Consider the following 18,549-nt stretch of genomic DNA (forward strand, 5'->3'; position numbering starts at 1 on the left):
CCAGAGACTCTGCACTGAGTCTTCGGGTGAGCTGAGCATCTGTGCTGTCTGATGAGGGCCACTGTAGGACCAGAGGCAGCCACAAGGTGGCAGGCTCTGCATGCCTTTCTTTGGAGAACAGAGGCAAGTTCCTAGGGCTCCTTCCGAATGGTTCCTGGTGCAGGCCTCAACTAGGGAAGGAGAAAGGGCTTCCCATCCCACAGGTGCTGCAATGACACCAGCTCATGGTCAGTTTGGAAGCTGCAGCAAGTCTTGCAAGATCAAGCCACTGGCACACCAATGGCTCATGGACTCAATGGTTTCCCAGCCGAGCCTTTTCTAAGAGTCCAGGGAGTGCTCACAGGTGCTGACTGTTGAGGGTTGGGAGTGGGTGGAAGAGGGCAGAGATGGAGGTGACAGGGCAGATGGGGGCATCCAGCACCCTCTGCAGAGGCCCAGCTGCCCATCCCGTTGCCTTGAGCAGCTCCCGCAGGAGGATGGCGCAGTGTGAAGGCTTGGGGCTCCTCCAGCCCCGAGGCTGCAGGAACATCCCTGCACGCCATAGCTCGGCCTCTGAACCCTCAGGGTCATACCACAAATGACTTTTGTCCTCTCTCCTGACCCACGAGCCTTTGATGGTGAATTCACTTCTCACGCTGACATTCCTTCTGGAGAGAGCGCACACCCGCCATCAGAATTAATCATCTCTTCCTTCGCAAGGATTACTAAGTAATATTAATAGTAATTAGGCCTCCTAATGATGGTTGCCCATCAGAGTGTTGTGAATTTAGTGTGATCAGCCCACAGGCCCAGAGCATCCCTGGGGAAGTGATGCAATCGGTTTCCGTCAGAACCCGAGGAGCAGAGGACCAGCCCCCGGGCTGCAGTGGGTCCATCAGCAGCAGCCTCTCTGGAGCTCAGGGGAGACAGGCAGCTGGACTCTCACCCTCCTGTTCCAGCAGCTCTTCAGTGGCCCCAGGACACTCGCCTGCTCGTGGAAGATTAGTGTCAGAGGGACCTCGACGCATCTTACAGATGAGATGAGGGGATCCCAAAGGGGGAGCTGGCTTGCCCGAGGGCCAGCACCCAGAAGAGGACCCTTTGTGAAAGTCTAAACTGAGGGGACTCCTTGCAGGTAACCCATGGTGAGCTGATGGGCACCTTTGAGATCCAAGGTTCTGAACTTCAAGGTTAAGGATGTCTTGGCAAGCACATCCGGGGATCACCTTAACTTGGGATACCTAAGGAAGATCCAGGAAGGCCAGGCCACGATAGGCCCTGCCTCTCAGACAAGGTAGATGCTGGGGGAGGATTCTAAAGGTGTTTCCTGAGGAGATCCTAGGAGGCCTGCCCGGTGGCCAGTTCTTAGACCCATGCCAGGGTGGACACTCTCTCAGAGAAGCTGGCCGAGGGATGGACAAATGGACAAATAATAGAGAGTGGCCTTGGCCGAGAGGGAGCATGGGAGGAGGGGGGAGAAGCATCGGGAGGAGGATGAGAAAAGGGGGAAAAAGAATGTAGGGTGGGAAGGGTTAGGCAGAGCAAGAAAGTGGGGGAAAGGGAGGGGAAGATGGGAGTGAAGGAGTGAGGAGGAGAGAGGGGGAGAGAGGGGAGGCAGGGGAGCATGTGGGGCCGTGGGGGAAGGAAGGAAGGAAAACCGTGGCTCAACATGGAGCCTGGAGTTCAGGCTGAAGCTGAAGCTCATCCCACTGTTAACCACAGAGTTCAGAGCATGATGTTCCCTTCCTGGGCCTCAGTTTTCTCATTAGTGAAATGGGACTGATTTCAGGGTTTCTCGACTGAAATGATGGGGCCAATCATCCCATCCTTGGATTGGAGTTCCCAATCCAAGGGAGCTCTGGTTTTCCAGTTAGAGGTTGGCCTTCTAAGGAGCCATAATTTTGCTCTTTGAAAATCTTGGTCTCTTGGGAAAATCAGATCGTGGACACATGGAAAGAGTGGGGACCCCAAGCAGGAGGACCTGGCACTTGGAAGAATATGAGGAAAACACATTTGTACGAAATAGTGCAGAATATGAGTGGGAAAATGTCACCTTCTACTAAACAACAGGATACGCACGTGTCCCTAAAGGACGGTCATGGTCATTAAGGTTAAAGGAAACTGATGTGAGGAGTGATGGGAGAGGGGTGGCCAGATGCTGACAGGCCTGGGTTCCAATCCTGGTCTCACCTCTTATTAGCTGGGTGACCCTAGCAAGTTAATTGATCTCTCGGAGCCAGAGTGTTCCCATCTGTAAAATGGGTGCAATGATAGCACATACGTCACACACGTGTTCAATGCCTGGCCCTTAGAGCCCTCGGTAAATGACAGGAGATGTGATTACCGTAAGAGAGGAGAGCCTTGGAGAAGTCTCCTTGGAGAATTTAAGGACGCCAACAACTAATCCTCCACAGTTGGCTGTTCACAGAGAATGTCTGCGAAGCCACGATGACCGGGGACAGGGTCTCCTCCCTGCCTCACCCCTGGTAGAGCTCTGTGAGCTCTTCTCTGCCAGTTTTTTAAAGCAGTGGCAGGTGACTTCTTCATCAGAGGGGGAGCCCGAGACCTTGCCCTTGCCAGTCTCTAGCAGGACCCTTTTCCTCTCACCTGTCCACTGTAACCTTTCCGCCCACAATGAATGTTATCTGAACTACTCTGTGGGAAGGAATTTAGGGGTGCCGACCGCTCATAGCCGAGGTGTCTTAACAGACACTTTTCAGGACCCTTGGTTATCTCTGCCGAAGGTTAGAGATCCCACCAGAGCACCGGCTGCCACCACAGATGACAGAGCCTGAACAGCGCCCCGAGCCTGCCTGAGAGTCCACTCCCCAAAGACCCTCCTTCCAGCATCATCAAAAGCGCTGGGGGTAGAGCTCAGAGAGCATGATTTTGGGAGAAGCTCCTGTAGGTAACCTGATACGCGCCTTTGAAATTCAAGGTTCTGTGCTTCACTTGGCAGGCACGGTCTATGTCTACCTTATAGCCCTGAAGTAGTTTCACCGGGCCTTTCCCAACACACACACACTCACACACACACGCACACACACGCACACACACTTCATTGTCTTGAAGCAAAAGAAAAATTAGAGCTGGAGCTTCCTATTTGCTGGGCAGGATACTCCTACCAGTAGGAGCTTGGAAGAGGTCAGAAAAGAAGCTGGAGAAACAGTCAGGGGTTCTGAGAAGCCTCACACTGGGGAGGAGGGCTTATTCTCGTGTGGCGGACACTCGAGAGGCTCGGATCGGAGCCAGAGCAATGACTGGGGGAAGCTCTGCGCTGGCTGGACTAGTGTTTTCCAAACATGCTCTGTGGAGTCCTGGGGTGTCAGGGAGGGGGCCCAGAGTGGGGCAGCAGGAAGGTATTAGGGGTTGGAAACTCAAGTATCCCAGAGATGAGCAGGTACCCAAGGGAAGGCACAGAGAGGGCCCGTGTGGGACATTAATGCCAAGCTCTGTATTGCCACGGAGAAGTGCAGCTGCCTACTTACACTGCCTTTAATTTTTTTTAAAAAATGAATGGACTATTTTTTTACAAAAGTTTTAGGTTTACAGAATATTAAGCAAATAGTACAGAGAATTCTCATGTATCCTCTCTCTCCCGGCTTGTATTTTCCCCTGTTACTAACATCTTGCATTAGTGGTGTACGCTTGTTACAACTGATGAACCATTATTATTAACTGATGTCCCCAGCTTACGTCGGGGTTCACTCTTTCTGTTGTATGATTCTATGGATTTTGACAAATGCTTACTATTGTATATCCATCATTACAGTATCCTACAGCATAGTTTCACTGCCTTAAAAATCCCCTGTGTTCTCCCTATTCATCCTTTCCACCCCTGCCCTCTCTCCCGGCAACCACTGATCTTTCTACCTGTGTGCATAGTTTTGCCCTTTCCAGAATGTTGTAGCTGGAATCATACAGTATGTAGCCTTTTCAGACTGGCTTCATCACTTAGTGATATGCATTTAAGTTTCCTCTACGTATTTTCACGGCTCAATAGCTCATTTCTTTTTATCATTAAATATGGAGGTACTGTTTGTTTCGTTTTTCCATTCACCTTTTGAAGGACATCTTGGTTGCTTCCAGTTTTAGGCAATTACGAATAAAGCTATAAACAACCGTATGTAAGCGTGGATGTAAGTTTTCAACTCATTTCGGTAAACACAAAGGAGCATGATTGATGAATCGTATGGTAAGGGTATGTTTAGTTGAGTAAGAAACCACCGAACTGTTTTCCCAAGAGGCTGTACCATGTTGCATTCCCACCAGCAGTGAATGAGAGTTCCTGTTGCTCCACATCCTCACCAGCATTTGGTGGTATCAGTTTTATTTTATTTTAGCCATTCCCATAGGTGTGGAATGGTGTCTCATTGTTGCTTTAACTTGTATTTCCGCAATGACATATGATATGGAGCGTCCTGTCATACACTTATTTGCCACCTGTATATCTTCTTTGGTCAGGTGGCTGTTCAGACCTTTTGCCCATTTATGTATGTTTTTCAAATATTTTCTCCCAGTCTGTGGTTTATATTTTCATTCTCTCAACAGTGTCTTTCACAGAGCAGCATTTTCCATATTAATATAGTCAAACTTATCAATTTTTTCTTTTGTGGACCTACACTGCCTTTTAAAACACCAGCGTAGCCAAACAGAACACACCTTGCCGGCTGTTAACCTGGGTCTTAGGGGCTCACATAGGAGATGTCTCCTAAAGCCAGAATACAAGCCGAAGTGCTGGCCCTGAGGTCCAGGTCGGGGGATGTGAAGAGGTCCAGGGAAAATGTCAGCCAGGTGGTGGACAGCTCTCTGGTTGGCTGTTTTGTTTTGTTTTAAGAATAGTTTCAGATTTAGAGAAAAGTTGCAAAGATAGTACAGAGAGTTCCTGTATACCCCATACCCAGTTTCCCTCATTATATAATCTTATATGAGTGTGGTACATTTGTCACAACTAAGGAACCAATAGTGATACATTATTATTAACTACCGTCTGTTCGTTATTTGGATTTTCTTAGTTTTTCTGATCTAGTTCCCATCCAGGATAGCACATTACATTTGGCCATCATATCTCCTTAGGCTCCTCTTGTCTGTGACAGTTTCTCAGAATTTTCTTGCCCTTGACAGTTTTGAGGAGTACTGGTCAGGTATTTTGTAGAATGCCCCTCGACTGGGACTTGTCTGACATTTTCCTCATGACTCAACCAGGGTTATGGGTTTTTGAAAAGAAGACCACAGAGGTCATTGCCAAGCTCTATTTCACATTTCCAACATGAGAACTCAGCTTCTGCTGAGACCCAGGCAAGGAGCGTTCCTTGGCAGTCGAGGCCGAGGCCCCACTCATGCTGGCCTGGTCTCTGCCGTGCGGACAGCGGGCCTGTCTCAGGGATGGAGGGTGGATGAGGCAGGTGTCATTGGCTCTACCGCCCGCGCTGTGTGGTTGGAAAGAGACAATAACGTGGGTGGCATGAGAAGGAACCTGCCTTCAGAAGGTGTGTGTGTGTGTGGGAAGCAGAATCTGTGCTGGCTCATGCCATCACTCAGGGACACTGGCTCTGGGCGTCCTCACGGGAGGCTGCCCACGTCTCTCCTGAGTCCGTGCTAGGACAGAGTCACTAACCAGAGGTCCCTGGGTCCTGGCAGGCCAACTCCCCTCTGCCTTACCCAACATCCCCTCCACAGTTCCCCCCTCCCTCTCCCCTCCCACTACTGCCAACCACTTCTTCCTACCCAGTGGCAGGACCAGGGCTTGCACAGTTTGGTTAAACTGCTTCTCTTGTCACTGGGGCAGTAGGTCCACTGGCTGTCAGAGCTGGAGGGAAAGGGCCGGTGGGGGGAGGGGGCGCGGTACTCCAATAAAGCTTGAGAGGCACTGGCCTATTTTCAACTAACTTAACAGTGAAAGTCACTCATCTTCCCGGATCATGCAGCCTACACTTAGAGCATCAAGACTGGGTTGAGGAGAGGTAGGGCATCTTTTCTGGGCATCCCAACCCTGTCGCAGGGTTCTCCCCTTACCTTTTGTTAGAGAGAAGCTGGGACCTTTCGTGCTGGGATTCTGGCGTCTGGGGAAAGGGTTTCATGTGATTCAATGAATTCACTGCTGGGGAGTTTACCTGTTGGTCCAAGAGAAAGTTTCACAGTGTAAGCATGAATCTAATGACATGGGGAAAATGTCTTTGATGTTATTTATTTATTTTATTTATTTATTTATTTTTTAATTTTTTTAAACATCTTTATTGAAGTATAATTGCTTTACATGATGTTATTTCTTAAAGGGAAAAAGCCAGCTAGAAAAGTTGGTAGGTACATGTGTGGGAAAAAAATAAATCTAGATGTAGTGATGACCTTAATGATGGGCATCAAAACATTCTCTTTGGATGGCAGGATAATGGGTAATGTTTGATGTATTCTTTGTGCTTTTCTGTGTTTTCTAAAGTTCTCCAAATTGAGCCTGTATTACTTTTTAAAGTTAAGAAAAAGTGTTTAAAATGTGATCTGACAGTTCTCCAGAAGTCCTTTCTGGCTTTGCTTTCCCTCGTCCCAAAGAGATGCGGGCAGAGTCAGGAGCGATGCATTCGTCATGCATCATGCATGTGGGGGCAGCTCCAGCAGGGTCCTGGAAACCTTGCGTGTCTCCACACAGGTCTCCTGAACAGCGATTAAGCCCCAGCTGATCTGAGTCTTAGCAGAATGCCCCGTGCTTCTCCCAGAACACGAGAGCACAGGAGGCTTGTGAGCAGCTGCTGCCAGGCCATTTCCCACTTGCCTCCCCATCTCGCTCAGAGGCCGTCATGGGGCAGTTTCTCATCACCTCCTATGTTCTAATGAGGGTTAAGGCTTTTTGCCTGCCCCACTCAGGGTACATCCGCCGGCTATAAAATGGCTTAGTGGCTGCACGGAATTGGCTCCTCAGCTACAGGGTGCCCCATCATCCCTGCTGTGGTCACCTGGTCCCTTCTGTTTCAATGACATCCTGTGGGGTGGAGGGCACAGGGAGCTGACACCTTGGCTACCCTGGCTTTCACTGTTGACGCGAGTAATAAACGGTCTGAATCCATCAGCCTCGACTGGACTCTTCCTGGGTCACACGGGATGATGGGATAACCCCCATGACTGTCCAGTGGCCGGATGCCCATGGGCACCGGCAGTGGCTGACGGTCTCACCCACTGATGACCTCACGAGGGAGGCTTCTTAACTGGAGAGCAGGGACACTGTGAACGTGACTGGGAACCAATGACATCTTTACTCTTCCTAACTTCTACCTGAAATTTAACATTTCTTTTGACGATTAAATGTAGACAACAAACCACAGCAGAACGGGTGGTACCAGTGACTCCGTCACCAGTAGAAATTACAGATATTTTCAGATCACATTACAGTTGTTGCAGAAATCTTGAAATATTGTGTTCATCACTACTTTGAAACCGTGGTAAATATTGAGCCCCCCAGATCTTATTAATTAATGCATCTGTAAAATGGTATACATATTACTATACCATAACTTTGCTGCTAAAATAGTGTGATCACTGTATTTCCATCTTATTGGTTTTATTTGTCATCTTGTGTATTTAATTTTATCCAAATATGTTTCTCCATTGTCTGGTCACGAGGCCACTCGGTAACGTATGGGTTACTGCTCGGTTGTGTCCTTGGGACACTATCTTCTCTGGCTCTCAGTTTCTTGTCCTTAAAATGACACATCAGCCTGTTAGAGAATCTCTAAGGGTTCTGCCAGCCACACAAGTGGTAGGATTATGTGTATGTCATCTCTCTTATTATACACAGCTGAGGGGTCACATGAGGACAGTTGGAACTGGGGGTGTGTACTAACATTTCTTAACAGGTTATTTTAGCCTTCATAATATTATAGAGAACTTCTAGGAATTTGTCTAGGAAATATGCAAACATGTATCTTCAAATACTTTTCTAGTGAAACGACCCCCAAACAACCTAAACATTAAAAAATAGGAGATTAAATATATTAGAATAAATCCATATGCTTGAACAGTGACAGCACTGGAATGACGTCATGGAATCACGCCATGGAAGAGGTGGCATGCTGGACAACTAAGTAAAAACAAAAGCCGTTTGTGATACTTGGAGACTAATATGATTCTATTTTTATAAAAGCATATGGATGTATATGCATAAAAATATAAAATAATATAATCCAACATATAAATATCGGTTATCCTTAAGTGGTGGGATTATGGTGATTTTACCTTGTGTTTTTCTGTATTTTCTAAAATTTATACCATATATATATACATATACACACACATACATACATATACATGGCTGTAATAAAGAACAATCAGGGGACTTCCCTGGTGGCGCATTGGTTGGGAGTCTGCCTGCCAATGCAGGGGACACGGGTTCGAGCCCTGGCCCGGGAAGATCCCACATGCTGCGGAGCAGCTAAGCCCCTGCGCCACAACTGCTGAGCAACCCCTGCTCGCCACAACTAGAGAAGGCCCGCACACAACAACGAAGACCCAGTGCAGCCAAAAATAAATAAATAAAAATAAATTAAAAAAGAACAATCAGTGTTGTCCCTACATCTCAGGAAGCAATGGTGGCAATCCATCGGCCTGGGGAGCTGCACCTCCCACCGCCTACATTTCTATGCGTCAGGCACTAGCAAGGAAACAGTGAGCCCCTGACCACTCACGTTTCTTGTTACTAAAACGAGCCCTCGCTTCAGGAGGTAGGGGCTGAGAGCACGTGCACTGTGGGTGTAAGCCCCCATTCTTTTTCCTCTGCTCCCCCCCACCATGGGGCTGGGGGTCTGGCCCCTCCTTGGCTGCCCTGACGTTCCTCAGGCCCCAGCAGCAGGGCGGGCTCTGGGGCAGTGAGGGGCATGGCTGCCAGTACCTGCAGGCTGGTGGCCTCCTCTGCCCACCAGGCTTCAAACTCTTTCTGCAGCTTCACCTTGGCTTTGTCCATGAGTAGCTGCAAGTGCTCAATCTCCACCTTCAGCGCCTTCAGGTGCGTGAACATTGCTTTATACCTGCGGTGGAATCAGAGAGGAGTCTTGAAAGTCAGGAGTTTTGGCAGGGAGGGAGGGCTCTAAAGAGACCGGCGGCGGCAGGGCCTGAGCCTCAGAAGCCTGGCCATGCAGCCTTGGTGCCTGGGGCTGGAACCTTACAGTTGCCCACCCAGGCCAGAGTATGGCGCCAGCATGTGAGCCCAGAGCCAGGTATTTCTGTCCGGCGGGCCGTGGGGCTCTGTGTGTGAGATGACTAACCCCCCTCCAAGAAGGATAAGTACCATTACGGGGCACTGAAGGGCAGGCATTGCTCTAGGCCCTTGCCGTCTATAAACTCACTTAATCCTCTTCACAACCCTATGAGGAAGGCGCTATTATCATCATCTCCCCTTTACAGATTTGGAACCTGAGGCATGGAGAGGTTAAGGAACTTGCTCTATAGCACCGAGCTAATAAACAGAGGAGCCAGGGTTTGAACCCAGGCCATCTGGGGGTGGGGGCAGTGTGACAGGGTGCGCTCAGAGTACATGCCTAGCCAGCCCAGGGGTGGGTGGTGTGTGTTACAGTGGCACCATCGCCACCTCGAGAGCAGGAAAGGTTCCTTGTTTGGTTTCCCCCAAACGTCTGCACGGCAGCGGAGATAGCTGTTGAATGCCTAAATGAATGAATGAACTGAGAAGCTTGTATCAGTAATGACCAGATGTCTGTTTATGCTTGAGGTTCCTCGCCCTGCAGGTTAAATCATTCTGGGGCCCTAAATGGCCGCAGGAGGGTCTGATTATTCTCTGGACACCTTGCAGATAAGGAGCCTCAGGAGAGAAGTCGGGGGAAGGAGGTCCTCCATGGTCATACTTCTGGGCTCCCCTAGAGGGCAGCAGCAGACAAGACTCGCCGCTTCCTGGGCTGCAGCCTGGGCTGGGGCTGCGGAGGCTGCTCTCCCTGCCCGATTCGGGGATCCCAGCGCTGGAGCCTGGCTGGGCCTTCTGGTCCCCACTCCAGCCTCACCCTGCCTCGGCTTCCTGCATCTCACGACTGCCTGCTGAAAGGTGGCACCTCCTCCAGCTATTTTAGGACCCGCTTCCAGAGTAGCTGCAGGCCTGGGACGGGCATGGCCACCCTGCCCTGCCCCACAGCTCCAGGTGGCCCCGAGGGGCTGGGGTCAGGGTGTGTGTGGCAAAAAGAAAGGGCACCTTCTCTTTTCTTCCTCCAGTTGGGATCGCAGCTTCTCTTCCACCGGGTCTGGCGTCGAGGGCACGGCTGTGTTTTCTGAGATACCTGGAGAAGGGAGAGGCTGATGGTTCCCTCCAGCGAGGAAGAAAGGTCAAGGGAGAGTGTGACGTTTAGAGCGGACGACACAGTCATCGTGCGTCCCAGGAGAAGGGGGACCCTGTGAGTCCTTCTGGGGCCTTTGGATGGGCGCTTGCTTTACCCGCCTCCTCTGGGTGGCAAGCTCCAATCAGCTGAGAGCCCCAGAGGAGGGTTCCATGATTAAGCTCCATCCCCTGTCCCTCCCACTGTCCAACATCTGTCACTGGAAGGGAATCCCTCCTTATATCCTACCAATCCTTTTACCATGGAGTTCACTCGTTTCCCCTCGAGTCCCCAGGGAAGATGCAAAACACCATTTCCCCCTCCTCTGATACTGAGCCCTTCATAAACCAAGAAGGCATCACTAAAACGGCTCACATCTTACTTTGCATCAGCTGAGGTGCCGAATTCTCCAGCCTCAAATCATGTCTCCCGTTTTTGACTTCCCTCTGAAGCAGTGGTTCTAAGCCCGATTAACCCAATGTGCGCCCAGGGCTGAGAACCACGCTCAGACGCCCTGCCCACAGGGCCCTGGCAAGTCCTAGGTGAGGGCTGTGTCCCCAGACACGCCAGCCGCCACCGCTGGTTGCCGGGTTGCCTGCTCTGGTTGCTTGTGTGCTTGTCTGGAGCCCATCTTTTCCTAGCCTGGTGGGTGGGGTCTGTCTATCTTCCCAGGAGGCTTTCGGTGGTTGTACTGCATTTCTCAGCCTCAGAAGGCGTCTTAGGAGTTATGCAGCCCCACTTTTTACTCTTTGGAGGGGAGACTCTATCACATGCTAGGTGCTTTCTGGACATGATCAGACTTAATCCTTCTGGTACTCATTGGAGGTATTATTGCTCCCATTTTACAGATAAGGGCATGGAGGTTCAAAGAGGTTAACCTGCCCAAGGCCGCGTGGCTAACTTGAGGAGCCTGGATCCAAATCCAGGTTTGTTTGGTTGCAAGGCTCTCGATTCAGAAATACCTTCGATAACATTTCTGAGGATGGTCATCTGCTTTCTCCTCCCCATACTGCCGGGGGTGGGGCTCAGTGCTTTACACCGAGCATACCTCGTTGCGGGCAGCTCTGTTTCCTCTTAATTGGAGCTGAGACCTGCCTCACTAACTTCTTTTCACCTCTCCTTTGGAGCTCTGGAGCAGCACAGTATGTTCTCCTTCTTAATCTGATGGTTCTTTAAATACTTTAACAGCAACAGCAACAACAACAAAATACCACATGTGCCTGGAGCTTTATTCCCGGGCTGACTCTGCCTAATTCTCTCATCTAAGGGCTCAGTAGCAAGGTGACTTTCTAATCCATCTGAAGTACAGAGCCTGAATCTGGACATCATACTCCAGATAGGCCCGAGAGGGGCAGGGTAGAGAAGAGTTCTCCTAGCCTTGAAAAATTTACGATCTATATTTCTATAGGAGGTGAATTACTAACAATGACCATTTACTGAGGGCCTTCTATATTACAGGTTCTGCCAAGTTCTACTAGATGCTGGGCTAGGTGGTCTACTCATCTTATTGTTAATTCTCAAAATAACTCAGCAGGAAAGGCATTACCATCTCGTTTCAGTTAGATTCTGAGGCTCGGAGAGGTTGGTGAATAACTCAAGGTCACAGAGCTATTAAGTGGTAGGGCTGGGATTTGAACCCAATTTTTCTGGTTCCAAAGTGCTAGATGTTTATACCAGGCAGCCCCCTAGCACTGTTTTTGTTTTTCAGCAGCTTCGTCACTGTCATGGCCATGTCAGTTTGTCACTGTCTTCTATTAAGCTTGCGGTCAGTTTACACACGTTCCTATATTTATGAGTGGTTGTCAAAACGCATTCTACTTCAGTGTGATTATCCTTTCTATCACAAATGCAATATTTCCCATTTATTGGGGGTTTAGCCTGCTGAGAGGTCCTTATGCTGGCATGCCTTATTCTTTCCCTTCTGGCTGCTTTTATGTCGTTATCTAACTCATTGATAAATAAGCTAAGTGGATCAGGATTCTGTTCTTTATCTGCCAGGCACCTGTTACTCTCTGTCCCTTGTGTCAAGTATCACCTGTCACTTGTGAACTGGCTGAGCAAGTGTCTCACTCATAGATACCATAGACTTCCCAGCCGAAGACTACGCTGTCCCCCATGCTGGTGCATCTTAGTGGCCCTAATGAGCCAAACTGCCTGTCCTCGTCACCCATGGTCCCCCAGGCCTAGGCACCGGAAGCCCCTCGAGGGCAGGGGCTGGTCCCTCTGCTCTTTGTATCTCCCCAGTGCTTTGTTTGTTCAGATTCCACGTCCAGGGTGCCCTCAATGCAGCCCGTGCTCACTGGCCCTTGTCCTCTCTGGGAAATGTCAGACCTGATAAACTGAAGGAAGTATCTCAACACCAAACTGATAACGGTAGGACTTGAAATAGAATATTTCCTTCCCTAATGGTTTCAGAAATGGACACCTGTATCTCCGAGTCTGTTAAAAAAGAAAAGCTGTGGCTCTCTTTTGTCCTTTTAACACTTTTTGACCCCATACCAAGGAACCCCCTGAGAGACACAGTGAAGACCCTGCTCTGGGGTGAAGGCTGGGCCAGTGAGGAAACTGAGGCCAGATCAGGTAGGACCTTGAGGGCCTGGAAAGGACATTGGCTTTGAGAGAGCTGAGAGGCTGGAGGGCGTTGAGGAGAGGAATCGTGTGATCTATTCCTTTGATAGCAAAGCCAAGTAGTTGTTTTGCTGGTCAAGACAAAGCTGCTCCAAACTGAAGGATAGTTAATGTGAGGTGGCGCCAGGGTGGTGAAAGGATCTGGGAAAGAAAGCTGGGGCAAGGGAACTTGGGCAGCCAGAATGAGGGCACAGCATACCCCCAAGACACAAGCTACCCACGTTGCCATGACAACCAAAGGGGCCTCTTGCCAAAGTGATGTTTGCTGAGTGAAATGCATTGTAACCTCACCAGGAGACAGCCCTGGCTGCTTCTGCTGCTTCCTGAGGCTTGGCTTATCAGCCGTCTCTCAAGAGAAAGAGGGGCTGGGAACTCAAAGGGAACCAGACAAAGCGGCTGAGCAGGAACAGAGGAAAAGGGAGTAAGTAAAGGGCAGTTGCGCTTTGCAGGTCTCCGTGCCCACTGGGACTGTGGCCAGGGACAGAACCTCCAGTCACCTGACAGGAGGCACAAGGAGTCCTCCTTTCAAGCACAGGACTCTGGCTGGGACGGGAGCACAGAAGGTCACAGCCCCGAGTGGCCCATGAGGTCACACTGTGAGTGTGTATGGGCAGCCGGCTCCCACACAATACAGAAGTGAAAAAGAAGGGCTTCACTCCAGCGGCTGTAGATCTGAATGTCACACATGGAGGAAGCCCTGAGCAGTCAAATAGTAACTGAAACTTCCAGCAGGGCACGCACAGTCCCAGGCTGACCCCACCTCTGATGTGTCAGGTGTTTGGAACCAGCAGCACAAGAACAAAGGGGTGCTTGCTGGGAAGGCCAGCCTCCTGTGGGTCCCCTTATACCTGGCATGATTTCAGGGGCACTGGAAAGATCACTATAACTTCTCTTCCCACCTCCGCATACCCCCCCCCCCCCCACACATACACACACACACACCCCAAAACTCTCTTACAGTAAGTAAATGTCTGAAATGTGCAGAATCTCGTTTCTTTCGTTCACTGGCTTTCTACTGGGGGTGCACCTGAGAATCACCTAAGGCGCTTGTAAAAGCACAGAGACTGCTGGGCCCTACCCCAGACGTTCTGAGTTAGGATTTGATGGTAGGTTCCCCTGTGATTCCGATGCTCACCCCTTGTTAAGAAACACCGTTCAAGGCTCTGTGTCCAGTTTCAACGCAAGTACTCCATGCAGGGGTCACTGAGGATGCAGGACCTGCAGGGGTTCATATAGGATGCTATACGGGGGCCAGCATGGCCCTTTGCCCCCCGCCCACCTTCCAGACCTTTGGAAGCCACTGTGGGGCAAAGGAGCTCAGGGGTTTGCAGCAAGGAAGTCACACTCTCTGTAGGGCTGGGCTGCCTGCACTTGGCCCTTGCAGATGGTGGATATCTGAATAACGATATCCACCACGTGGCTGCTCTGTGGCTCTTATATAACAAGCCCATCACAGATGGGGAAACTGAGTTCTGACAGGGGAAGTAACCTTCCCCGGGATCACACCACTGGTAAAAAGAGCTGGAGTCAGGGCCCAGCTCTGTCTGACTTCAAAGCTGGTGCTTTTTCCTTTGCAAGCGACTGGCATAATGAAGGCAGCCATGGGGCAGATCACTGAGGTCGGTATTGACTTGTCCTTGGTATCTGTAGGCGATGCTCTTTTCCATGAATGCCTTTCAGGTGCGGGGCTGGGGCTGAGAAAAAGCCTCAGTCTCTCCCCCGAGCGCCGGCCTGTGCAGACTGCCCTTTCCTAACCGAAACCACGGCCTGCACACTGCTCCCACTGGGCATCTGCAGCTCGCCTGATGGGTGTGAGGAACTTTTGCTACCCACGTTACCCACGGGAGCCTGGGCCCCCAAGGCAGCCCCCAGAATACCCAGAGCAAGCCTGCTTGTCTCCTTAACTGTGTGTTAGGAATCCTAAGGAAGGCGGTACTGACATTTCCAACCAGGCACCAGCCGAAAGGGGCCCTGTGGGCTTCCATGGAGCAAAGGCTGGTGCCCTGCGCGGGAGAAGGCCGTGAATTATGTGGCTCTACCATGGCAGACGAGACAGCAGAGCCACGGAGGCATTCCAGCAGGTGGCCTTAGCTATTCAACTAAGGATTCGCTCCCTGAACACCCACTCTGGGCCTCCTTGGGCTACACTGTCTCACAGAGCCCAGATCACTCAGCCTCTCCTTGTTTCCGAAGTCAAAGTGTCTATTCTACCCAAGATGGATGATGTTAGTAGCTCAATTACCACAATGGTCAGAAGCTCAGAGGCAAAGATTCTGGCTTCCCAATCAGACCGTTTCCTGTTTAATGGCTCAAATTTATTGCCAGCTGGAGTGATCACAGGCTGACAGGCGCTCAGTGCCACCATGCGTCTTGGTGTTGATTTTGTGTAACACCATCGCTGACCACGGCAGGACTGAAGGGCGTGGTGAATATCCTGCGGACCCAGGACTGTGGCTGATCATTGCTCGGGTCCCCACTCACCACCGCCGTCCTCCCCGCAGGGAGAATGGGGCGCTCTCCGAGAGCACAGATGGCCCAGCTTTAGCACAATCAAAATCCTTCCCCATGCCGGTTTGGAGCCTGGACTCTGCTCATGGAAGGCCAGCTGCGTCCCTTCCCTCCTGAGTAACCTCCTCTGCGTCCACTCTGGGCCTCTCTGCCCACGACCAGGCCCCTGGGATGGCGGCCTCTCTCCTTCGGCATTGCTCCCCTCCGCTGCATTCCCGGAGGAGGACGCGGCCCACACAGAGGGTCCGTGTGGACTTGCAAGCGATACAAGGGAGACCCCAGGAGCATCCCGCATTCACAGGAAAGATAGTTCTAGTCTCCTTACTCACTTCCCGACCACGATCACCTCTGCTCAGACGGGAGCTCTCTCCCTCTCCCAACTCTCCACAGTCCTTTCTGCTGGGACCCCAGCTCCATCTCTGCTTTCCGGTCAGCATTCTCTGGTTGCAGCCACTCAGAGCCTGGCACCTCTTTCTGAGGCTCCTGGTACCCTCTCCCCACCCCCTTCAGAGGCAGGCCTGTGCAAAGGCTGCTCCTGCCTGCGTCCAGCCCACTGAGGCCTCCTCACTCCTCAGAAGTGTGCCGACATTACTGAACTCAGGGTTTCTCTACGAGCCTGAGTCCCTCGGCAATTCTACCCTCTGTCACTTTCGCCTCACAGACCAGTGGTGACCACATGTGTTAATCTCAGTGGCTTTTCAGAGAGACATTAGCAGGAAGCTTGGCATCCCTAAAACCCAGCTATATCCTTGTCACACTGGACCCAGCGAGTCTGGAGTGTTCTCAGGATACCTATGACCTGTTGGGGAGGGCAGTTTTCCCCACACCTGTGAGGGTGAGCACAGGCCTTCCTCCTGTGAAAACCGCTAATGATAATGATTAGTGGGGTTTGGTCAATTCTCCTGATTGGCTTGTAAAAGAAATTTTAGGACTTCTAGGAACTGAACTGAGAATCCTTAATAAAACCATCTCCCTCCACTTTTGGAAAACTTATCTGCTACTAGCCAATTTGTAAGCCAATCTGTTCATTTGGCAAAATTTTGTTGTATTTCAGAGTCATAAGTGAGTTCAGAAACAGACTACACAGTAGAACTGGCATATTTTCAAAGTGAGGTGGCAAGAGTGGGCAGACAACCAAAATGCGCACATTGATGTTAGAGAAGGGCCAAAAGAAATTTCTGGAGAATTTTTTTGAAGACCCTAGTGGTTTGCCTTCAGACCACCTTATCCGCATCACTGGGGGTAATGTGTGTAGAGATCCTTCCCAAGGTAGGGAGGGGGCTTGAAGGAGACAGCTCAGAAAGCTTGATGAGAACCTTTGGGAATCTGTGTGTTCATGGTGTGATGTGTGTGTGTGCATGATGTGTGTTTATGTGTGTGTGTGGTGTGTGTTGTGTGTGTGTGTTGTGTGTTGTGTGTGTGTGCGTGGTGTGTGTTGTGTGTTTGCATAGTGTGTTTTTTGTGTGTGCATGGTGTGTGTTGTGTGTGTGCACATGGTGTGTGCTGTGTGTGTGTGCATGGTGTGTGCTGTGTGTGCATGGTGTGTGTTGTGTGTGCATGGTGTGTTGTGTGTGTGCATGGTGTGTGCTGTGTGTGGTGTGCGTTGTGTGTGTTGTGTGTGCATGCTGTGTGCTGTGTGTGCGTGGTGTGTGTTGTGTGTGTGCATGGTGTGTGTTGTGTGTGTGCATGGTGTGTGTGTGCATGGTGTGTGTTGTGTGTGCATGGTGTGTTGTGTGTGTGTGCGTGGTGTGTATTGTGTTTGCATAGTGTTTTTTTGTGTGCATGGTGTGTGTTGTGTGTGTGCACATGGTGTGTACTGTGTGTGTGCTGTGTGTGCATGGTGTGTTGTGTGTGTGCATGGTGTGTGCTGCGTGTGTGCATGGTGTGTGTTGTGTGTGCGCATGGTGTGTGCTGTGTGTGCGCATGGTGTGTGCTGTGTGTGCATGGTGTGTTGTGTGTGTGCATGGTGTGTGCTGTGTGTGTGCATGGTGTGTGTCGTGTGTGTGCATGGTGTGTGTTGTGTGCGTGTGGTGTGGACAGAAGTGTGACTCCCCTCAAGAACTCTAGAGGGTGGGACATGGGCTGATGCTGTGTGAGGAGCCGGGGCAGAGTGGCTGCCATTTCTGTGGAAGAAGCGTGGGCTCCAGCATGGAGGAGAGTCAGTTAGGGTCACCTGAGATCAGAGGCGTGCTGGCAGATGTGGAACAACCGGCTCTCTGAAGAGAAAAAGCCCTGATTTGTAGTGTTTGCCAATGTTTGTGGTGTGACTGAGTTCAAGCCACCAGCACGATGCTCCTGAATCTGGGGCTGGGAGGAGATGCGCATGGTCAGTGCTCAGAGCCAGCGTGAGCGGGTTCCAGCACAGCACTCAGACCCTCTGGCACACCACTTAAAACTTAGATCCTTTTTAATAAAGCCACCTAGAGGGAACTTAGGAGAAACAAACCTGGCGGTGGACCACAGGAAGCCTGGGAGAGCTGGGCCTATTCCTTCTGCTTCTCCAAATCCACTCTCCGCCCTCTCCTCTTCTGCTCCTCACCCCAGGAGCCTGGCTGGTAGAACAGTGGGCTTCCTTACCCTCCGCCCTCTGGCTGGACTCAGCCGATGGCGAACATGGGCAGGAACTGGAGCATGGGAGGAGACAGGCTGAGGTATTTCTTTCCCCAGACATCTCTGTAGAGGCCACGAGCTGGATGCACTGCTTTACTGAAGGTCACAGCTCCTATCAGATGGCCAGAGCCTTTCTGCACAGCCATTTCTTTTTTTTTTTTTAACATCTTTATTGGAGTATAATTGCTTTACAATGTTGTGTTAGTTTCTGCTGTATAACAAAGTGAATCAGCTATACATAAACATACATCCCCATATCTCCTCCCTCTTGTGTCTCCCTCCCACCTTCCCTATCCCACCCCTCTAGGTGGTCACAAAACACCGAGCTGATCTCCCTGTGCTATGCAGCTGCTTCCCACTAGCTATTTTACATTTGGTAGTGTATATATGTCCATGCCACTCTCTCACTTTGTCCCAGCTTACCCTTCCCCCTCTCCGTGTCCTCAAGTCCATTCTCTACGTCTGAGTCTTTATTCCTGTCCTGCCCCTGGGTTCTTCAGAACCATTCTTTTTTTTTTTTTTT

General features: G+C 50.6%; 1 protein-coding gene across 2 annotated transcripts in view; it reads right to left on the bottom strand.

Moving 5' to 3' along the window:
• The window catches only part of KIF6 (kinesin family member 6), a 403,702-nt gene that overhangs the window by 15,487 nt on the left and 369,666 nt on the right, over positions 1-18,549 (bottom strand). For both annotated transcript variants that reach the window (XM_082347818.1, XM_082347819.1), the window contains 3 exons: positions 10,160-10,244; positions 8,855-8,990; positions 5,995-6,092 (listed from right to left, as the gene is read on the bottom strand). In XM_082347818.1, the coding sequence (XP_082203944.1) occupies positions 5,995-6,092; positions 8,855-8,990; positions 10,160-10,244 (319 nt within the window). The remainder of the gene's footprint in view (positions 1-5,994; positions 6,093-8,854; positions 8,991-10,159; positions 10,245-18,549) is intronic.

This window comes from Balaenoptera borealis (genome assembly GCF_965194805.1).
Source record: "Balaenoptera borealis genome assembly, chromosome: 12".
NCBI lineage: Eukaryota > Metazoa > Chordata > Mammalia > Artiodactyla > Balaenopteridae > Balaenoptera > Balaenoptera borealis.